Source organism: Miniopterus natalensis, chromosome 10 (assembly GCF_054644295.1).
Source record: "Miniopterus natalensis isolate mMinNat1 chromosome 10, mMinNat1.hap1, whole genome shotgun sequence".
Lineage (NCBI taxonomy): Eukaryota > Metazoa > Chordata > Mammalia > Chiroptera > Miniopteridae > Miniopterus > Miniopterus natalensis.
Genome location: NC_142090.1, coordinates 3986579 through 4008664, shown reverse-complemented (window position 1 = coordinate 4008664; position 22086 = coordinate 3986579). Strand labels below are relative to the sequence as shown.

The 22086-nt window shown below is 59.6% G+C and overlaps 1 protein-coding gene across 1 annotated transcript in view; it reads left to right on the top strand.

Annotated features, from left to right (window-relative positions):
- SSPO (SCO-spondin) overlaps positions 1-18382 on the top strand; it is a 42773-nt gene extending 24391 nt beyond the window's left edge. The window contains exons 54-90 of the mRNA XM_087821320.1: positions 51-196; positions 1663-1757; positions 2403-2455; positions 2619-2831; positions 2936-3106; positions 3232-3311; positions 4245-4414; positions 4863-4909; positions 5019-5210; positions 5299-5469; positions 6141-6182; positions 6342-6497; positions 6999-7208; positions 7372-7539; positions 8189-8320; positions 8398-8644; positions 8921-9073; positions 9154-9200; positions 9399-9746; positions 10080-10247; positions 10834-10964; positions 11221-11345; positions 11548-11594; positions 11855-12133; positions 12371-12529; positions 12685-12801; positions 13140-13278; positions 13438-13640; positions 13777-13904; positions 13988-14130; positions 14242-14288; positions 15084-15301; positions 15573-15668; positions 15816-15876; positions 16127-16257; positions 17721-17871; positions 18339-18382. Of these exons, the coding sequence (XP_087677446.1) occupies positions 51-196; positions 1663-1757; positions 2403-2455; positions 2619-2831; positions 2936-3106; positions 3232-3311; positions 4245-4414; positions 4863-4909; positions 5019-5210; positions 5299-5469; positions 6141-6182; positions 6342-6497; positions 6999-7208; positions 7372-7539; positions 8189-8320; positions 8398-8644; positions 8921-9073; positions 9154-9200; positions 9399-9746; positions 10080-10247; positions 10834-10964; positions 11221-11345; positions 11548-11594; positions 11855-12133; positions 12371-12529; positions 12685-12801; positions 13140-13278; positions 13438-13640; positions 13777-13904; positions 13988-14130; positions 14242-14288; positions 15084-15301; positions 15573-15668; positions 15816-15876; positions 16127-16257; positions 17721-17871; positions 18339-18382 (5228 nt within the window). The remainder of the gene's footprint in view (positions 1-50; positions 197-1662; positions 1758-2402; positions 2456-2618; positions 2832-2935; positions 3107-3231; positions 3312-4244; positions 4415-4862; positions 4910-5018; positions 5211-5298; positions 5470-6140; positions 6183-6341; positions 6498-6998; positions 7209-7371; positions 7540-8188; positions 8321-8397; positions 8645-8920; positions 9074-9153; positions 9201-9398; positions 9747-10079; positions 10248-10833; positions 10965-11220; positions 11346-11547; positions 11595-11854; positions 12134-12370; positions 12530-12684; positions 12802-13139; positions 13279-13437; positions 13641-13776; positions 13905-13987; positions 14131-14241; positions 14289-15083; positions 15302-15572; positions 15669-15815; positions 15877-16126; positions 16258-17720; positions 17872-18338) is intronic.
- Positions 18383-22086: the final 3704 nt, after the last annotated feature.

The following is a 22086-nucleotide window of genomic DNA, read 5'->3' as shown; positions in this document are numbered from 1 at the left end:
AGGGAGAGTTGAGTGAGTCTGAGCTGGGCTGTCAATTTCTGTGTCCCCAGGGCCAGTGCCTGGCGTATGTTCTGGGGACAAGCAGTGGCTAGACTGTGCCCAGGGCCCTGCCTCCTGTGCAGAGCTCAGCGCCCCCGGAGGCACTAACCAGACCTGCCTGCCTGGCTGCTACTGTGCTCCCGCGATGCTCCTGCTGGTGAGTGTCCTCCCTGCCTGACCTCCTTGGGGCCTGGGGACCATGGATGACAGGGAAGAGACAGGCAGGGCCTGGGCAGAGACAGAGCCAAGGGCATGGGGCTGGAGACAGGGAGACCTTGGGAGGGCCTTTGTTCCACCTGATTTTGAGGAGAGAGTGCTGAACTCAGGGGTGGGGGCTCAGCTGTGCCATCAGGCGAGTTGCATTTGTCTTCCTGGGCCTCTGTTTTTCTGTTTGTGAAATGGTGCTAGGTCTCTATCATTCATGCCTGCTTGAGTGCTCTGCCCTCTCATGTTATTTATTGAGCACCTACTGCATGCTCAGTCTTGGGCTACGTTGTGGGGAAAGAGCAAGGGCTACCCTCACAAGGCCTCCAGTCTGGGAAAGCGGACTCAGAGCCCATAGAATGAAGACAGAACCATCCACACACAGGAAGTGAGCTTTGCAAGCTGCAGAGCAAGGGGCGCAGACTAGCAGAGGCTGGGTCAGTTGTGGTGGGCTTCCCGGAGGAGGTGGTCCTGACTTGGCGGCCACTCCAGTTGGAGGGCAGTGGAAACCAGGGCTGGGAAATGCAGCAGGGGTGGTGGAGTTTGCACAAAAGCTTGTGGGTGGCGGGAAGGGCTTACAGAGACGCTGCTGAACCGTGGGTGTGGTTAAAGGATAGATCCTGTGGAGTCTGGGTTCAAATCAGGCTCTTCTGCTGGCAGCTCTGTGACCTTGGGCTGAATATACTCATGCCTTAGATTGTGGGGTTTTTTTGTAAAACTGGGGTAGTAATGTATCCAGTCATCGGAGTCCCTAAGACGGTGACGTTCTCTCCCCGGGCCTGGCTCTCAGACTTCCTGCACCTGACATTGAACCATGTGTTTCTGGATGGCCATTTTTTTTTTTTAAAGATTTGAGACACTAGTGACTTCTGTCCAAACTGGCTATGCACATAGTTTTGTCTGGTTTGATTTTGTGGATGAAAATGTGGGGGTTGCTATACTGATTGCACTTTTTTTTAAATTAATCTTCACTGGAGGATATTTTTTTCCATTGATTTTTAGAGAGAGTGGAAGGGAGGGGAATAGAGAAAGAGAAACGTTGATGTGAGAGAGAGACATTGATTAGTTGCCTCCCGCACACACCCCGACTGGGGCTCAGGATCGACCCTGCGACCCACGTACGTGCCCTTGACCAGGAATCGACCCTGCGGCCCTGCGGTGCGTGGGCTGACACTAACCGTCGGACCACACTGCCAGGGATGGTGTCCTTTATACTTTGTCAGCTGATTTCAAAGGCGCGTCCTCAATTGGGCTGGTCTTTTCTCCCAGAAATTGGGGGTCCATCCCCTTTCCCAACGACAGGAATGGGAAGGGACAGATGTTTGAGGGTGGGGGTCGGAGAAAGGGGTGCTGAGCTCTCACAGGTCGGGGAGAGCAGCCCAGACCAGCAACTAGAAGATGATGCTGTTTTGGTTCCAGAACAACGTGTGTGTGCCCACCCAGGACTGCCCCTGTGCCCACGGGGGACGCCTCCACCCCCCGGGTAGTACTGTGCTTCGTCCCTGTGAGAACTGGTGAGACCCCTCCCTGTGCAATGGGCCTGCAACCTCTTAAAGACCCTGCTGTCCCTCCTCGGTGGCAGGGGACGCTGGCTGCCGGTACGCCATGGGGACACCTTTTCCCACAGGCACAGTGCCCAGCTCTCTGAGGCCAGGCCGCTTGCGCCCCTCATCCACGACCCCCCACCAACCTCCTCTCTTCCTACCTGCCTTACAGTCCTGGGGCTACCCCTGGGTGGCTTCAGCAACCGGCTGTATCTTCTCACCGTCCTGGAGACTAGAAATCTAAGACCAAATAGTCGGCGGGCTGGTTCCTCCTGGGGGCTGCGAGGGCGTCAGCTCCAGGCCCCCTCCTCTCCTGTTCGCTGGCATCCTTGGCTGGCAGCTGCATCCCTCCGATCTGTGGCCACATGGCCGCCTCTTCCCTGTGTCCCCACATCGGCCGCCCCTGTGCACATCTGTCTAAACTTCCCCTTTGTATAAGGACACCCGCAGTGTTGGACTAGGCCCCCTAGTGACCTTACTTTAACTCGATGACCTTTGCAAAGACCCCCATCTCCAAATCAGGTCACATTCTTGGGGTTGGGACTTCAACATGAATTTGGGGGGACACGGGGAAGCTTGTAACAACACCCCAACCCTCTGCTGCTCTCCCTCCAGCTCCTGTGTCTCTGGGCTCATCACCAACTGCACCTCCTGGCCCTGCGAGGAGGGTGAGAAAGGGGCCCAGGCCTGACTTCATCCCCTGCTCGATTACTGCCACCCATGTGGCCTGCGCCGGGGCTGGGGAAGAAAAGCCCTCAGGACAGGTGGGGACGGGAGAGGGGGCTCCCGTTGCCTGTCCTCTCTCTGCCTGTCCCTCCTGTGCACCCCCAGGTCAGCCCACGTGGTCGCCCTGGACCCCATGGAGCGAATGCTCGGCCTCCTGTGGCCCTGCCCACCGCCACCGGCACCGCTTCTGCACCAGGCCTGCTGGTATGGGTGTGGCGCTGTCCAGCAGGGCGCCGCTGCCCCCACGGGCCTCTCCGGCGCCTCTTTGCCCAGGCCCCGAGGCTGAGGAGGAGCCCTGTGCCCTGCCCACCTGTGACCGTGAGTCCCGCAGAAGCCAGGATGGTCCCTCTGAGCCCTGTGGATACCTGCTGCCTCACAGCGGCTGCCACACCCCTGCATTCCTTTCTCTGTTGTCTCCCCAGGAGCTGGGGGCTGGGGTCCCTGGGGGCCCTGGTCCAGCTGCAGCCGGAGCTGTGGGGGAGGCCTGAGGAGCCGGACTCGAGCTTGTGACCAGCCCCCACCCCAGGGCCTGGGGGACTACTGCGAGGGGCCTCAAGCCCAGGGGGAGGCCTGCCAGGCTGGGCCATGCCCAGGTACCTGCCAGGAGTGGGGGTGAGGCAAGGAGCAGAGACAGGAAAGCCGTAGGAGGCTTTATGGGAAGACAGGCCAGCTCTGCGGCCCACACAGCCCTCAGCCCCTGCTGTCCCCTCGCCTGCAGTGACCGACTGCACCTCCATCGAAGGGGCTGAGTTTAGCACGTGTGGCCCGCCCTGCCCTCGCTCCTGTGATGACCTCGTGGTGAGTCTGGGCCCCCTTGGCACACCCACTGGTCCACTGATCCCAGGGTGACTTGGCGGGCGGGCAGGTGGGACAGCCTAGCAGTGGCGGCAGGGGTGGGCCAGCTCCCCCTAGTTCCAGAGAGTCCCGGGGAGCGAGCCCCACACAGCAGCCCTTGTCTTCCTTACAGCAGACGTTTCCCAATTTAACCAGCATATTGACAAAGCAGCATAAACAATGGGAGTCACCCCACTGTGTCATCTGAAACGCCAGGAGCATTTTGGTGCACAGATCTTGAGAGTGCATGTACATGCGTGTGCGTGTGTGCGTGTGCGTATGAGATGTTGCCTGAGGGCCTGGCCAGGACCATGGAGAGGGGCAGAGGCAAGCTCAGACTGGTCCCTGTCCCTGGAGCCCGTGAGGTGGGCATGCAGCTGACCCTGTGGAGGAAGAATGACAGACCTGTCCAGGGGGATCCAGGGGGCTCCCCCATGTTCAGGGAGGAGGGGGAAGGGGCAGAACCTGGCTCCCAGTCTCCCCCCGAGGATCCCAACTTTCCCAAATGGCCGTCCTCTCCCGTCCCTGCTCCCCATGTTCTGAGGAAGTCTGGAAGATGCCTCAGTTCCCAGGTGTTGACCTAGGGTCCCCACTGAGCCCTCCATGGGGTTCACCTCTGGAGGTCACCCCACCCTGGGAAGCTCCTCCCAGGCTCCCCTTTCCTCTCCCTCCTCCCCAGGAGGGGACAAGGCAGAAGCTCCGAGGGAAACCGAGGCATGAACTGTGTTGACAAGACAAGGACTGAACTGGGATGTTGCATTTCTACTCTGCACACCCAGCCTGCTCCCTTACTCCGTCTGCTCTCCTGCACCCCTGCACTGACTCCCCAGGGCGCCACCCCTCCCAACCCCTCCAGCCCCATCGTCTCTGACTAGAGCCCCCCTTGTTGTTCCCCAGCACTGTGTGTGGCACTGCCAGCCGGGCTGCTACTGTCCCCCAGGCCAGGTGCTGAGTGCAGACGGGGCCGTCTGTGTGCAGCCCGGCCACTGTGGCTGCCTGGACCTGCTGACTGGGGTGCGGCACCGTCCAGGTGCTCAGCTGGCGAGGCCAGATGGCTGCAACTACTGGTGAGGCGGGCATGGGGGGGGAAGCAGGTGCAGGGGTGAAGGCAGGGTGCCCCTGAGCTCTCCCACGTCTCAGCTGGTGCAGGTTAGACTCCCCCAATCCCTGAGAAGATATGGGCTGGTCCCAACCCCTGTATGATAGGTGGGGAAACTGAGTCAGCCACAGAGTGCCAAGTGTGCGCTCTGAGGGGAGGGGACAGGTGTGGTGTCCTCAGACGACCTGAAGTCATTGCCTAGTAGAGCACACCAGCCGGAGCCCAGCAGGGGGCCCAGGGGACACCCAGGAGGGCCCAGGAGCAGGCTCTGGAGATTGGGGAGGGGACCCTAGACCCCAGAGGGGAAAGGGGCAAAGGGGTGAGGGGAAAGGAAGAACAGCACAGGAGGGGCGTGTGTGGCGGTCATGGGCAGCGCTGAGCTACCGCTGTTCCCCTTGTGCCCAAATGTCCCCCAGCACCTGCTCGGAGGGAAAGCTGAACTGCACGGACCTGCCTTGCCCACGTATGTACCCAGCTTGGAGGGAGGTGAGGAGAAGCTGCCAGGGTCCCAGAGATGGCTGGGACTGGGGAAAGGATGGCTGTGCCCCAGTGCTGGCCATTGACCCCCGCAGTGCCTGGTGGCTGGTGCCCGTGGTCGGAATGGACAGCGTGCTCCCAGCCCTGCAGAGGGCAGACAAGGACCCGCTCCAGGACCTGTTCCTGTCCTGTCCCCCAGCACGGAGGGTCCCGCTGCCCTGAGGAGGCAGGGCAGTCAGGGACCCAGCACCAGAGAGAGCCGTGCCCCAGCCCCGGCGAGTGCCCAGGTGAGATGTTGTCACTGGTCTCCTCCAGTCCTAACAAGCGGGGCCTCCGGGGCCTCCCAAGGCAGGTGATTCTGTCTTTCTGGCACAGTGGATGGAGCCTGGAGCCCATGGGGACCATGGTCTCCCTGTGATGCGTGCCTGGGGCAGTCCCACCGGAGCCGGGCATGCAGTTGGCCCCCCACCCCTGCAGGAGGCAGGCCCTGCCCTGGGGGCCACAGGCAGAGTCGCCCCTGCCAGGACAATTCCACTCGATGCTCAGGTGAGACCTTTCACAGAGTCTGGGAAGGCCCCTTGTAAGGCTGGGGAGATACTGGCTCTGACCTTTGACCCCACCCACACATGCATGTCACTCTCTTTGAGGGACAGGCCTCTCACCCTGTTGACCTGGGGCAAGGTAAAAGGTCCGAGCAGGTGGTGGTGAGGCAGGAGGGCTTGTCACCAAGTGTCAGGATCCCTCAGGATGGGCCCCTCAGCACCCACCCTCTCTGCTTCCCTCCTGCCATAGACTGCAGGGGTGGCCAGGCTCCTTGACCTTGAAATCCAGGGGCTCAGATAACCCATGTCAGCATGTGGTGAGCCCTGTAGGAGTGGCGTGTGCTATGGAAGATCGGGAGGTTAAGAGTTCTCCTAAAGGGTCAGTCTAGGAGGGCTTCCTGGAAGAGGCAGCATCCAAGGGGGTTGGAGGGATGGAGAGGACTTTGACAAGCATTGGTGGGGAAGGAATGCCAGGTAGCAGAAACAGCATGAGCAAAGGCCTTGCTACCACGAGGAAGTGCTGTGCTCAGGGCCTGGAGTGTCCATGGCACATTGAGCTGAGGGAAGGGCTGAACCAGATACTGACAGGTTTGGAACTCAGCCACCAGCCCCGGGCTTGCCCTGGTGCACTGCAGGCTGGGAAACATTTCTGAGCAGGGTTTTCCTTTGGCACAGGGGCTGCGGGGTCCACGGTGGAGCCAGTGACAGACCTTGCAGGTAGTCCATACTCCTCAGGTCCCCTCCCCACACTACCTGCACCTACACCTCCCTTTGGGAAAAGCAAACTCAGGGTCTCCTCTCGCTCCAGCCTTGCTTCCTGGGAAACTAGAAGCCCGGGGATGACTCATTAAGAGCCCTCCTCTCCCCTCCCCCCAGGTGGCTGGGGCCTGTGGTCCCCATGGTCCCCCTGCTCCCGCAGCTGCACAGACCCAGCTCAGCCCGCTTGGCGCAGCCGCAGTCGCCTCTGCCTGGCAAACTGCACTGGCAGGGACACCTCGCAGGAGCGCCCTTGCAACCTGCCCTCCTGTACAGGTGCGCCTTCCAGTCTCAGCCTCTGACCCTGACACACACCCGAGCCCTACCCATCCCCTCTAACACCAACAACCGCCCTTGAACAACTCGTTCTAACCCCCAGCCAATGTCCAACCCCAACCCCAACATCTAACATCCCTCAAGCAAATACTGAGCTCTGAGCCTGACATCTGATCGTGAATGGGTGCCTGACTCTGGACCCCGGGCCCTTTGCCAACCCCAGCAGCTGCTGGGAGCCCTGCCAACTTCCAGCAAATCCTCACTCGTGTGTGTACTGAACACCCCCCCCGCCCAAGGTCCCATCCAAACCCCTCGGCAGCCCTGAGAGTCTGGCACTACTGTCCTCCACGAGAAAGGGGAAACAGGCCCAGTTGTCAAAACCACAGGCTAGTCGGTATCAGGTTGGGAGGGAGAACCGAAGGTCTGGGTGAGGTCATACTGGCCCTGGAGCTGGGGCCGGAAGAGGGACTGGCTGCAGCTCAGCTTTGCCCTGTCCCACAGGGCTGCCCCTGTGCCCCGGCCCTGGCTGCGTGGCCGGGAACTGTTCCTGGACCGCCTGGGCCCCATGGGAACCTTGCTCCCGAAGCTGCGGGGTGGGCCAGCAGCGCCGCCTGCGGGCGTACCATCCCCCAGGGCCGGGCGGGCACTGGTGCCCGGACATCCTTACTGCTTATCAGGAGCTCCGCTTCTGCAACCTTCGCGCTTGCCCAGGTGAGGTGGGCTGGGCAAGACTGGGACCTGTTCTTCCCTGGCACCAGTGCCCCCTGTGGCACTTCCATGCTAGGGCAGGGCCTGTCCTCAGCTCATGGGACATGGTGGGGAGCCCCTCTGTCTGATCCAGACCCCTCATGTGGCCCTTCTCTCTCCCATGCAGTGCCCGGAGGCTGGTCACGCTGGAGCCCCTGGTCCTGGTGTGACCGGAGCTGTGGGGGAGGCCGATCCCTGAGGAGCCGCAGCTGCTCGAGCCCCCCACCCAAGAACGGGGGTGCCCCCTGTGTTGGGGAGAGGCACCACGCTCGACTCTGTAACCCTATGCCCTGTGGTATGTTGATAGGGACAGCACAGCCCTGCGGGCCTGTACTCTCTGCAGGGCTCTCCCACCCCCACCTCTAATTCCATCCCCACAACATTGTGTGGCATAGATGGGGGCCAGGCCAGGACCTCTTTGTCCAGTTAAGGAATCTGAGACGCATACAGGTAGATGTTGGGATCTGGGCATTGGGTGAGGACTCCAGTTCCCATTGGAGGCTTTGAGGGTGACAGTCATGAACGTACCTGGTACCCGGTACCTGGGATGTGGACTGAACCAGACAGGCTGTAACCCCCACTCCCCACCCCAAGCTTCAGCTCTGTCTGTTATTCGTCCTTCGAGCCCACCACCTCTACCAGGACTCCCCCCACCCACTGACATCTTCTGTCCCCTAGGTGAACACATATATAGGAGCCTTGTAAGTGACAGTGTTGGTATTTTAGATGCACAAATTCAGTCCAGCTCAGCAAGCATTTATTGGGTATCAGGCTGGGTGAGAGTAACCTCTGTCACTGAAAATGTCCCAATCCCAGGGTCCCCAGTGCTCCATGTTTCCACGGGCACTAGCATGGGGAGAAGGGTGGGGCATGTGGCTTCACAGAGGTAGGGATGGTCCCTGGGGCTTAGGGCCCTCTTGACCCTGGTCCTCTCTTCTGCTCAGAGGACGGCTGCCCAGCAGGCATGGAGGTGGTCAGCTGTGCCAACCTCTGTCCCCGACGTTGCTCAGATCTCCAGGAGGGGATCGTGTGTCAGGACGGCCAGGCCTGCCAGCAGGGCTGCCGCTGCCCCGAGGGTACGTCAGGCTGGCTCGGGTGAAAGGCGGGCCGGCCCGAGTGCCCGCACAGCTCTGGAAGGCTGCCTCCCCCACAGGCTCGCTGGAGCAGGATGGCGGCTGCGTGCCCACTGGCCACTGTGAGTGCACAGATGCCCAGGGCCGCAGCTGGGCCCCGGGGAGCCGGCACCAGGATGCCTGCAGCAACTGCACATGCCAGGCCGGGCAGCTCTCCTGCACAGCGCGGCCCTGCCCGCCGCCCATCCACTGCGCCTGGAGCCGCTGGTCAGCCTGGAGTCCCTGCAGCCGCTCGTGTGGTCCCGGGGGACAGCAGAGACGCTTCCGGTATGGGGCTGGGCTGGCTAGTGTCCCCTCTCCTGCGTCCTTGGATGATGTCTCCCTCTCTGACACAGCATTCCCAGACCCTGCCCCCCTTCGGTGACTTTACACCCACCCGGTACCCTGGTCCCAGCTTCTGTCCCTGGTCACCCTTGCCCTCCTTTCCTCAGCCACTTCCATGCTCACCCTGGGTTTTCCCAGCTGGTGTCTGTCCAGGAGGCAGAGGGGTGGTGAAGGGCCCTGGGCCATTTCTCACATTCCCTGCCCTGCCCCCCCCCCCAGGTCCTCCACATCCAGCTCGTGGGCCCCAGAGTGTCAAGAGGAGCAGTCCCAGAGCCAGCCCTGCCCTCAGCCTCCCTGCCCACCCCTGTGCCTGCATGGTGACCGCCCCCGCTCCCTTGGGGACAGCTGGTGGCAGGGCGAGTGCCAGCAGTGGTAAGCCCAGGGGCAGGGCCAGGTGGCCTGTGCTGACCTGCTGGATCGCACAGGGTCCCTGAGTCTGCCTCCTCCCCCAGCTCCTGCACCCCGGAGGGCGAGCTGTGTGAGGACACTGAGTGTGCAGGTCTGTAGTTTCATCAGTCCCCCATCTCTCCCCACCCTGCCAGCCTCTTGCCTTGCTGTCCATTTGCTTACTCTGTGTCCTGTATTTCCCTCCTGCCTATATTTCCAACTGCCACCCCCTGTGCCACAAAGGTCCCAACCAGCCCTCTGGGCCTTCACTCCCTCTAACCCCTCTAGCTTCACCTGTGTTCTCCCACAGTGCCCGGGGCCTGGACACCGTGGTCCCCCTGGTCTGACTGCCCTGTCTCCTGTGGAGGTGGAAACCAGGTTCGCACCCGGGTCTGCGTGGCTTCAGCTCCTCCCCACGTGCGGCAGCTGCCCTGCCTGGGCCCTGACACCCAGACCCAGCGCTGTGGGCCGCAGCCCTGTGGGGGGCTGCTGGAGGCCTGCTCCTGGGGCCCGTGGGGGCCCTGTTCCCACAGCTGTGGCCCAGGCCTGACCTCCCGCTCTGGGTCCTGCCCCTGCCCACCGGCCGAGGCTGACCCCGCCTGCAATGGGACCTTCCTGCTCCTGGACACCCAGGCCTGCTACCTGGGGCCCTGCCTGGGTGAGTGTGTGGGGAGTGAGCCCTGCCCTTTCCCTACCTGGGAAGATTCAGGGAATAGTGTACTTTTCCCCAACCCCCAAGTTATCCCCCCAAATATATGTATCTTTATTTCTCCCCAATATTTTGTTGAGGTCTTTTCCTCTTGCCACCAATTTTTCCTTTAGGCCCTTTGAGACATGACCCTCACTGAGTGACAGGGAGCCCAGCCAGGACCTTTCTGAATTCCTGGCTTCCTTTTGCCCTTTCCTGCACAGGGGGTTGGCTAGGGCCGGGGTGAGGTGGGTGGTGGGTGGGAGAGAGGCCCTTGAGTGACACCCCCATCTCCGTCCCTAGAGGAGTGCATGTGGAGCAGCTGGAGCAGCTGGACGCAATGCTCATGCCAGGTGCCAGTCCAGCAGCGCTACCGACACCAGAGACCGGCACCTGGAGGGACGGGGGAGGAACCCCCCTGCACCCGACTGGATGGCTACTTCCGGCCTTGCCTCATTGGCAACTGCTCTGGTGAGGCCCCCAGGAGCAAGAGGCCAGGGAGCCGAGCCCTGGCAGGGTCCCCCAGTTCCCCTACAGGCAAGCCTCAGTGCCCCCAGGATCTCTGAGCGGTTGCCCTGACCCCTGTCCTCGGCAGCCCAGCTACTCCCCTGCCCCCCCCCCCCCCAGCTACTCTCTATCCTCCCCACCCCACTCCGGAGTCTTCACCATGACTTTCCCACTTGGCAGCTGCTGGCCCCACCTGTAGCTTTGCCCGGACACAGCGGGTCTTGCCACCTCCTGTTGTAGCTGCCCTCCATCTCTGCCCCTCCCTCTCCCACCTGCCATTCCTGGAGCACCTGCCAGGCTCCTAACTCCCCACAGCCCCATCCTCCATGCAGCTCTGGGCTTTCCAAGGCCCAGTGTCCCTCCCCTTCCCTCGAGGCACCACAGGGCCAAGGGGGTGCTGGATGGGTGACTGTGGTCTGTCATGCAAGAGGGGACAGTCTTGTACTCTTACCAGGTGATTCTGAGGGGCTCAAGGGACCATGCACTGTGTGCTCTGGGCTTGGAGGGTGGAGGGTGTCGCCCAGCAACCTGTCTGCCTCCCTCCACCCAGAGGACAGCTGCACGCCTCCCTTTGAGTTCCGGGCCTGTGGCTCCCCCTGCACTGGGCTCTGTGCCACACACCTGAACCCTCAGCTCTGCCAGGACCTGCCGCCCTGCCAGCCTGGCTGCTACTGCCCCGAGGTAAGGGGTGCAGTTAGGAGAGATGCCCCAGAAGGGGGTACTCTGTGCACATTTCCACACTCCCCTCCACGATGCCCACAGTGACCCCTCTCCTGCAGACCTTCTGTACTTGGTCCCTCTTAACAGCTGTTCACACTGTCCGTGGCCATTTACCATCTATTCACTCAGCCACGTCCACGTGCACCAGCTGTGAGCCAGGCATTAGGACGCATAGAGACTGTCACACAGCCCTGTCCCTGTGTCCCCTCCTGCACAGGGACTGCTTGAGCAGGCTGGGGGCTGCATTCCCCCAGGGCAGTGTAACTGCCAGCACATCTCAGGAGAAGGAGCCAGGGTGACCTTGGCTCCTGGGGACCACCTGCGGCTGGGCTGCAAAGAGTGGTGAGTGATGGGGCTGGAGTTGGTGTGGGGGAAGCTGGGGGGAGGCAGCACCAGAAGGCTGGAGGCAGAGAGTGGCTTGGGGAGGGGGCAGGGCGCCCTGCAGAGAAGGCCAAGCTTAGCCCCAGCCTCCTCTGGCTCCAGATGAGCCCAGAGCTCAGGTTACCCCTACCTGAGCCCCCAACCCTGACTGCCCCTCCCATAGTGAATGCCAGCACGGGGAGCTGCAGTGCACCAGTGGGGGCTGTAGAGGTAACTGTGGGCCCAGGAGACCAACTGTCCCCCTTTGCCCAGGGAGTGTTTCTGGGACCCGGAACTTTCAGTGTAGGACTGGGACTGTCCCAGACAAACCAGGGTGGTTGGTCACCCCATCCTGGCCCCTTCCCCCCCCCCCTTTCCTCAGCCTTCCTGGTCATAACCTGAGCCCCTCCCTCCCTCCGCACTGGGTGGGAGTGGGGTCTCTGGGTGTGGGGAGGGTCACTGGGAAGGGGCCCACATGCTGCCTGTTCTAGGTCTTCTGCCTCTGAGTGGCTGGTCCGAGTGGTCGCCCTGTGGGCCCTGCCTGCCCGCCAGCATCCTGGCCCCTGCCTCCAGGGCTGTCCTAGAGGAGCGGTGGCCCCTGGACCCAGCCAGCCTCTCCCCAACCTCGGCCCCCCTGCTGGCTTCGGAGCAGCACCGCCACCGCCTCTGTTTGGACCCTGAGACAGGGAGGCCCTGGGCTGGGGACCCAGACCTCTGCTCCCTGCCGCTCAGCCAGCACCGCCTCTGCCCAGACCCTGGTGCCTGCCTCGGTAATGGGGAGGGGCATGTGCCAACAGGTGGAAGGGCCTAGAGGGAGGGGGGGCCGGGCCAGGCAGGGCTGGGCCATGTTCATTTCCGTGGCCAGGCAGTTAGCCAAGCAGCCAGTCCTGCACCGGGGGCTCAGGGCATGCCAGGGTGTCTGCAGGGTGAGTCTAGGGCATTAGAGTAGAAGCAGGAGGCTGAGGAGAGGTGGGCTCTGAGTACTGATTTCCATTTTATCTTCCCAGACTTGTGCCAGTGGAGTCCTTGGGGGCCCTGGAGCCCCTGCCAGGTGCCCTGCAGTGGGGGGTTCCGGCTGCGCTGGAGAGAGGCAAGGGACATCCCTGGAGGAGGCTGCCGGGGACCATGGGCTCAGACTGAGGGCTGCAACGTGGGGCCCTGCCCAGGTAACCCCTGGCCCAGCGTCTGGAGGAGGGGACAGGGACTGCAACACACAACATGGCATCTGAAGGGGATGGTGCCTCTGCCCCCTGGGAGGCAGGGTGTTGTCCTGGGGACCCAAGAATGGCCCCAACACAGACTCCTACCTTCTGGTTCTCAGGGGAGAGCTGTGAGGCCCGGGACACCGTGCCCACCCTTGACTGTGCCAACCAGTGTCCTAGAAGCTGTGCTGACCTCTGGGACCGTGTGGAGTGTCTGCAGGGACCGTGCCGCCCAGGTGGCCAGGCCATGCCCACAGCCTGGCCTGGGAACTCTGCGGGAGCCCAGGCCTGCTTCACTCCATGACCTGGGGGTGGGATGACTGCTGGATCCCGAGCTGTAGGGCAGCAAAGGTCACCTTTGGCAGCCGGCTGGGGGCCTGCCTAGAGCGAGCCTGGGTGACCACAGGCTGTGCCTGGGGCGGCAATGGGAGACGGTGAGGAGACCAGGTCCTGTGGGGCCACAAGAGGAAGGGTGCACAGTGCCAACCTGAGGCTTTGGACTCCATCTGGTGGCCAGAGGGATCCGTCCTATGCACCTGCCTGAGCACTGAGTCTTGTCCTCCCCCTCCCCCAGGCTGCCGTTGTCCCCCTGGTCAGCTTGTGCAGGACGGGCGCTGCGTGCCCATCTCCTCCTGCCACTGTGGCCTGCCCAGCCCCAATGCCTCCTGGGTGCTGGCCCCAGCCGAGGTGGTACAGCTGGACTGCAAAACCTGGTATGCTGCCCACCAGTGGCCAAGTGTGGGAGGGAAGGTGTGTGCTGCAGGTGGGAGGCCTGGGGCAGGCAAGTCAGGGTGATGGGCATTGCTGGGGAGCGAAGGTTCTGCTCACAGTGACTCAGGGTCTGGACCCATTTTGAACACCCCTGTCCCTAGCACCTGTGTCAATGGGTCCCTGGTGTGCCCACACCGCGAGTGCCCAGTTCTGGGGCCGTGGTCAGCCTGGAGCCGCTGCTCGGCACCCTGTGGTGGGGGCACCAGCGAGCGCCATCGGAGCTGCAAGGAGGGTCCCAGGGGGGCACCATGCCAGGCCCAGGACATGGAGCAACAACAGGAATGTAACCCGCAGCCCTGCCCTGGTGAGTACCTGGGCCATGGGAGCCTGTGCTTCCCTCCAAGGCTGCGGAGCCTGGGCCCCCAACCCAGCTGGCAGGTGGCAGATCCGGAGGCAACCCCTCCCTGGGACCCTGCCTCACTGTCTGTGTGCTCCCCCAGAGTGCCCGCCTGGCCAGGTGCTCAGTACCTGTGCCACTTCGTGCCCGCACCTCTGCTCGCATCTTTGGCCCGGCGCTCTCTGTGTGCGGGAACCATGCCAGCTTGGCTGTGACTGCCCTGGAGAGCAGGTAGGTGTGGGTGCTGGGCCTGACTCCCTCATGGGGGCGAGGAGGCAGTGGTCTGAGTGTAACTGGATCCTGTGGTGCCCCAGCTATTGCACAATGGCACGTGTGTGCCCCCCGCTGCGTGTCCCTGCACCCAGCTCTCTGTTCCCTGGGGCCTCACTTTGACCCTTGAAGAGCAGGCTCGGGAGCTGCCCGCAGGGACTGTGCTCAGCCAGAACTGCACCCACTGGTGAGGGCCAGGGCGGGGGCTGGGATAGGGAGAGGGTGGAGGGTGGGGTTGCTGAGAATGGGGTGGGTTGGAGGGCATGGAGGGCCCTGACACATGCTTCTGTCTTTCCAGTATCTGCCAAGGTGGAGCCTTCAGCTGCTCCCTCACTGACTGTCAGGGTGAGATATGTGCTGTCTGGGCCTTGGCTGGTCTCCCAAAGCCGAGGCCAGGCTGGCCTTGAGGAGGGGAGAAGGCCCTGCCCACCCTAAGGAAAGCTACCTTCTTAAGCCCCTTCCCCTGTCTGCCCATACTGACCTCTCCCTGCCCTGTGCTCCCTGGACGCTCAGCATGGTCCACCTTGGGTGGCTGGGGGTGTTGGTCAAGCCCGCTGTGCTCACTGAGCCAGGGCTGTGAGTGATGCTGGCAGCGGAGGGTCCTTTCTCTGCAGATGAGGAAACTGAGGTAGAGGGTGAGCTGAAACAGCTTGGCAGCCTCCAGGTGGAGGCATCTGCCCCGTGCTGTGTCATCCCTGTCTGGTCAAGGTCAACAGGCCTTTGCTAAGGTCCCACACGTGCCCCGTTCTGCCACGCAGGGCTCTGTGTGGATTCAGGGACACACAAGCATGGGGAGCCCCGGGCACCCCCAGCCTGGCAGCCGAGGACAGATGGAGATAGGAGACAGTGTCTGGCTTGCTGACAAGCAAGCAGCACCCACAGGATGTGAAACTGGTGCTGCCAGTGAGAGGTCAGGTGGATAGGACTCGTCAGGGGAGGCTTCCCAGAGGAGGTGAGACCTGAGCTGGGCCTATAGTATTTGTGAGGGTGAATAAGGTGTGTTTGGAGGCCTAGAAGTCCAGAGGCTGCTGGACCTGAGCAGACAGTGCTGGGGAGGGAAGAAGGGGTGCCCAGTGTGGGCAGAATCGAAGCTCTAGCCAAGGCTGATGAGAGTGGGGTGTGGGTGGTCTTCCCTGGCAGAGTGTCCCCCTGGAGAAATGTGGCAGCAAGTGGCCCCCGGGGAGCTGGGCCCCTGCGAGCGGACATGTCAGGAGCCCAATGCCACGGAGACTCGGGGCAATTGTAGGGCGGGACAGGCCCCAGGCTGCGTGTGCCGGCCAGGGTACTTCCGCAGCCAGCCGGGCCCCTGCGTGACCGCAGACCACTGCGAGTGCTGGCACCATGGGCATCCCCACCCGGTGAGATACCTCTGCCCCTCTGTGCCACCTACCCCTTCTCAACCCGACTTCCCTCCTGTCCCTATTCTAGGGCCTGGGGCAGCAGGTGGCTCCCCAGCACTGGGGCAGTCTCTGGGCCCCAAAGGCTCCCCTCCCCCATGAGACTGTTGCCACCTCCAGTCCCAGTCCTTTGCCCTGACTAGGCGCCCAGGCTGGGTTGAGAGGGGGTAGTATTATAGAAAAGTCTACAAGCTGAGGTGTGGAGACTGAGAGGATGTTCCATTCTCTGCAGCCTGGAACCGAATGGCAGGAGGCCTGTGAGAGCTGCCACTGCCTCAATGGGAGGAGCGTCTGCACCCAGCACTGCCCCCTCCTCACCTGTGCCCAGGTACCCACCTGCAGCCTGCTACCCTCTCAGGCTGGCTCCCCAGGCTTCTTCCTGGTCTGTCCCCAGAAGCTGGTCTTAGGGCTCAGGCAGGTGGTGCTGGGCATGGGGCCATTCTCCTGAGTGGACCGGGGGCCACTCCTTCTGCAGGGCGAGGTGACTGTGCAGGAGCCAGGGAGCTGCTGTCCCACCTGCCACCAGGAGTCTCTGGGTATGGAGGGGAACTGGGGCACCTCCCACAGCTCCTCTTCCTGCTCTGGGCCCTCCTACCAAACTTCCCCCTTCACTCGCTGGGAGGCCCACTTGCCCCAACCCTGCCCACCACGGGGATTGGCAGGGTGAGGACCCCAGTGCTGCACCATGGCGCCTGGCCACATCCACCCCAACATGCTCCCCTTAGGTCTGAGCTCAGTCCCCCTTAAACAGTCCCAGCTGCCCTTCTCTATCTGCCTGCCCCACAGAGGAGCAGTCAGCCTCCTGCCGGCGCCTCACTGAGCTTCGAAACCTCACCAAGGGCCCCTGCTACCTGGACCAGGTGGAAGTGAGCTACTGCAGTGGGCACTGCCCATCCAGCACCAACGTCATGCCTGAGGTCAGCAAGGGGGCTGCTGTGCAGGCCCAGGGGAGTCCCTTCAGCCCTCACCCCAGGCACAGAATGCAGGAGAGCCCAGGTGACACAGGGACATGGTTGATCTCATGGGGAGACAGCAGATCAGATCCATGATGTGGCCAACACTTGCTGTGTGGCCCGTTGACCCTCATCACGGGGGGGCTCCCGAGCCTGCTGTGCACCTCTGCCCCTCCAGGGAGTCCCCTCCTGCCTCTCCTGCTGTGGCCCATGCAGTTCCCAGCTCCCTCCTCAGCCCACTGGGCCCCTCAAGGCAAGCGAGCCAGGACCCCAAGGAAGAAAGGCACAGAGGGGCTAAGTCGGCTTTAAGTGGGAGCCTATCACACAGTGAGAGAAGCTCCTAGGGACAGACTGTGCACACAGCCTGGTCTCAGACGCTTTTGAGTATGTCCTGGAAGGCTGGCAAGGCTCTGCTCTGCGCATGCTCTCCTTGACCCAGAAGACCCAGCCCTGCTCCTTGTGTGGACATTCTCAAGGACTTTGTGCCCACCCTGAATCCCGTAGTCCTCAGCCTGGAGACCTGTGTGTGGATCTGGCTCTGTCCTGCCAGGTTCCAGACAGAATGGAGCCATGGCTCCAGGCCCTGCCTCCTGTCACCTGGGGTCATTCCCTCCTGCCCAGGCCCACCTGAGTCATCTATTCCCGGAAGGCGAAGGTGCTTCCTACCTGCTCCCCAACCCCAGGCCACTGTCCTGCTCCTCCGACCAGATCCCTGCACCTCCTGAAAATGCCTCCCCAAGTCAATTTGGGATTTTTAAAAATAGTAAAAGATAGTAAAGATATTTTTTCTGGGGAGGAAAAATAAATGATAGTGGGATAGAAGTCAAAGGGAGATTTTTTTATTTTTTACTGAATCCTTTGTAGTTTAAAAAAAAATCTTTTGTAGTTTCTAGAAGGTAAATTGTGAATGTTACCTATTTCAAAATAAAGATAGAATTATAGAAACAAATCAACCGTTCAGTGGGACTTGTATAGAGTTACCATATAGTCATAGAGCAAGAGGCGGCTGTGAGGAGGGAGAACTTACTTTGTACTTTGGGTCAGAACCATGCAGTTTGGGGCTTGGTTACATGCAGTTTCATATATTATTAGTCTGTGCCTCCAACTAGACTGCAGGCCCCTTGCAGTAGAGGCTGTGTCCCCCATTTCTGCCAGGGTGCAGTGATGGGCGTGTTTAAAGCATTCCTTTAAACTGTTGGATGCTCAGACAGGTGAGGGCTGGAGTGAAGGAGGTGGGCTTCCTGGAGGGGGTGGGCTTAGCCTCCACACATCCCTCCTGCAGGCTTCCCTGCTGGGTGAGGGGAATTGGATCTGGCCTCCCCTCAGCCCCAGCCTCTCTTGCATGGAAAGACCAAGGGAGGGAAGGGAGGTGGTTTGGGCAAACTCCGTTGGGCCCCTCTCCAGCTCAGCCACCCCTTCTCGCCCAGGAGCCGTACCTGCAGAGCCAGTGCGACTGCTGCAGCTACCGCCTGGACCCGGAGAACCCCGTGCGGATCCTGAGCCTACGCTGTCCGGGCGGCCGCACGGAGCCCGCGCTGCTGCCTGTCATCCACAGCTGCCAGTGCAGCCCCTGCGAGGGTGGGTCTGCCCGGGCCGGGGCCAGGGCCAGCGCCGGGGCGGGGGCGGGGCGGGGTGGGGCCGGGCTTCCCCCCAGGCCCTTTTACCCAGCCCAACCCCAGCAGGATTTTTGGTCCTTGAATTCTTCCAATCGATAGCACTCTTCCGATTTCCTCTGCAGTCATGCCTAAGCTCGGGTGTCAGGAATCAGTGGCCCCTGGTTCAAATCCCCGTTCACCTCTTTCCCTCCCTGACCTCATCTTTACAACTGGGGCTGGGAGGCCCCGGGGAGGGCCAGCGCACCAAGGGCCCGGTAGCGCCCGGTTCCTGTTAAGTACCTGCTCTGTGGTAGCCTGAGGTCACATGGAGTGGCAGGGGAGAGACAGATGGAAGGGAGCCGACACCCATACCGCCTGGGTGGAGCGCGGGGCCAGAGCCCGCCTTTGCTCCCGGCTGTTTTCTGGCGGCTGGTGCTCCCTCCTCCCCAGTTCGCTCCCGCTGGCCTCTCCTGCCCCTTCCCTTCCCGGCCTGACCACGCTGCCTCCCTTGGTAGCTCATCTCCCCCTCACTTAACATCCAGGAGGTGATTTCTCAGAGCGCTGACGGCTCCCTAGGTGAGGCTGCCCTGACTCGCATGTGATCGCCGGGCTCAGCAACAGCGATGCCTCTTCCCATGCCCACCCCTCCACTCCATGCCCTGGCACTAGCATTTTCCAAATAAAGTAACGTTGGCAGCAAGCACCAGTCAGAGTCTGCATCCAGGGGGGAAAGGGAGGGAGGGCAGGTTTAGGCCCTGGCCGCGACTGTCTCCTGGGCACTTCTGTGATCAGTTATACTGGTGAGCTTGGGCAAGTCACCTCCCTACCCGAGCCTCAGTTTCCTCACCTGTGGCAGGTTGAATATACAGTGGTGCCTCGGTTTTCGAATGTCTCAGTTGGCAAACATTTTGGTTTACGAACGCCGTAAACCAGGGAGTAAATGCTTCAGTTTTCGAACATGCCTTGGAAGTCGAACATGCCTCACAGCTTCTGCTGAGGGCAAGATCCTGAGGCCTAGCTGTCGGCTGTGGATCCCTCGGTTTTCCAGCGTTTCAGAGCTCGAACAGTCTTCTGGACGGATTGCATTTGAAAACTGAGGGACCACTGTAAAGTCTTAAGGTCTCTGCCATCAGACATCTCTAGTGCCCCAGGTGGCATCCCTCACGGCAGCAGAGGTGGGCATTTCCACGCAAGGTCCGCCCATCCATGCTGACGTCTGCTGCTTTTTTAGAAGTTGTATTGAGGTTTAACTTATGTACTATGAAATTCACCCATTTTAAATTTACACTTCAGTGACTTTTATAGAAAATACAGAGTTGCCCAAACATCACCACAGCTCAGTTTTTGAACATTTCTGTCACCTTGGCTGGTTTGGCTCAGTGGTTAGAGCGTCACCCTGCGGAATGAAGGGTCCCTGGTTCGATTCCAGCCAAGGGCAGGTATCTTGGTTGCAGGCTTGATCTGCGGCCCTGGTCAGTGTGAGAGACACACACATCAATGTTTCACTCTTTCTCTCTCCCTCTCTTCCACTCTCTCTGAAAAGCAATGAAAAAATATCCTCCGGTGAGAATTAAAAAAAAAAAAATTTCCATCATTTCAAGCCCATTTCCAATCCTTTCCACCTCCAGCCCAGGGGACCATTGAACTTCTGTCTACCTCAATAGATTGGCCTTTTCTGGATGTCTCATATAAAAGTTTGGCTTCTTTTGATTAGCACAACAATTTTGAGGTTCACCCATATTGTAGCACGTACAGCAGCTTCTTTCTTTAGTTGCTGAATAGTAATCTGTGTGTAGCCGCACCACATTTGTCTATCCATTCGCCAGTGGATGGACATTTGAGTGGCTTCATTTTTTGTCTGTTATGAATAAAGTCATACAAACATTTCCTTGTGTGGGCATATTTTTTCCTCTTTCGGCTGTATATACAGGAGTGGAAATTGCTGGGTCATATGGAAAGTGTATGTTTAATTTTGTAAGAAACTTCCAAACTGTTTCCCAAAGTGGCCGCACCATTTTACACACACACACACACACACACACACACACACACACACACACACACACAGAGCAATGTGTGAGGGTTCCAGTTTCTCCACATCCTCTCCAACACTTACTATTATGTCTTTTTAATTTTTTTTAGTCATTCAGCAGGTATGAAGTGGTATTTCATAGCTGCTTTGATTTGGATTTCCTTAATGACTAATGATGCTAAGCATTTATTTTTTCATGTGCTGATTTGCTATTGTATATCTTCTTTTCAAGCTTCTTTTGCTTTCTGCACCAGGGATTTTCTGACACAGAGACTCCACTTGGCCTTTGCACAAGCACAGCTAGAAGTGAAGGTGTGAGGATGGGATGTACTTGAATGAGGTCATAAGGGTGGGTCCCTGATAGGACTAGTGTTTCTATTAAAAGAGACATCAGAGAGCTTGTTCTTACTCTCTCCCCAAGTACCCACAAGGAAGAGGTCATGTGAGCACACAGTGTGTTGGCATCCACCTACAAGCCAGGAAGAGGGATCTCACAAGAAACCAACCATGCTGGCACCCTGATCTCAAACTTCTAGCCTCCAGAACTGTGAGAAAGTCAATGTTTCTTGTGCAAACCACACAGTCTCTGGTATGTTGTTAAGACAACCCAAACTAATACAAGGTCAAATATTACAGTTCTACCCACACAGAAGGATTGACTCTCACATTTCTAGAGAAGGTTTTCTTATTGACCCTGCAGAGTATATTCAACCCCAGCCAAGAGAGCAGGGTTATGTCATGGAAAATGGTTACTTGGGACCTATCCTGGGCTGGTATCAAAATATTTAACAATCAGTATGGCAATACATATTAATAGTTTTTTAAATATAAACTATATTTGCTTTATTTTTATTCAAAACTTTGAATTGTGACTTAAAACACAGACATATAATTGCATAACACATAAATGTACAATTTAATGAATAATTGCAAAACAAACATCTGGGTAACCACCATCCAGGTCTAGAGATAGAACACTCTTCTCACCCCACCCTCCAGTATCACCTTCCAACCACAGCTGCCTCCTAAAGTTAATTTTGTTGAGACCCTTATAATAATCACTTCTTTACTTTCTGTAGTTTTACCTCTATGTATACATACTGGGAGGGCCACAAGGGAGCTTTCTAGAAAATTACTATAGCTGATCTGGGTGGTGGCTACATGGTACACATGTAAAAATACATTGAGCTGTACAGCGGAGATTTCTGCACTATACATTATTTGTACTATTATTATTATTACATATTACATCCATATAACTAAACAATACGTTGTTATAACTATTACTTTACATAACTTTATAATTTTAAAGAACATGAGAGAAGAAAGGAGAGCAAGTTTATATATATTTATAGAGTTTGGTCTTCTCTCGTCTAGTCTTTTCCATTTTAAATTCACCCTCTACTCTGCAAATTTGCCCACATCTCCCATCACCCCACTCTAAGGCGACAAAGTGCGCTTTCATAGGGCCTTCTGCTTACCTTGTGCGTTGCACTTGTCTCTTTAGTTTGTAATGAACTGTTTCTGGCCCCAATAGACTATGAGTTTTGGTCCATTCAACCACGTATTCCCACACCTTGCGCAGTGCCTGGCCCACGGCAGGCCATCAACGATGGCTTTCGAATGAATGTAACAAAAGGTATTGCCCTCCTTGATTAAATCAAGTCTGGAACCTTCAAGATTCACACTGGCCCCCCCAAAAAATGCGAGGGAAACGGGCGCCAGAGCAGTAAATCGACGGCGCAGTCGGAGCGCCCTGCGGGGCCTGAGAGCATCCTGGGGACCTCACCTGGCCACCACCTGGCGGGAGGGAGGCGGGCGGGGCGGAGAGCGAGCTGCTCGGCGTCCAATCAGGACCCCGCATTCCGGGAGCCAATGGCAGCTCGGGAGGCCCGACGGGCTTCCCGTGAGGCCCCGCTCCGGGCTCTCAGCGGCTGCCGTAAAGTGGTTCGCTCCGCACGACGCGAGTCCCAGCTGCGCGCCTCCGCGGGATCCGGGCGCGCTGCAGCCCCCGAGGCGTGGCAGGGGCGCGCTCCCTCCCCGCGGGGTACCCCCCGCCCCCGAGCCCCGGCCCCGGGCCCCGGGCCCCGCGGCGGCCGCGGCAGCGGGGGGAGGGGCGGCCTGGAGGCAGTGGCCGGGTCAGCGCAGGCCACCGAAAGCGGGGCC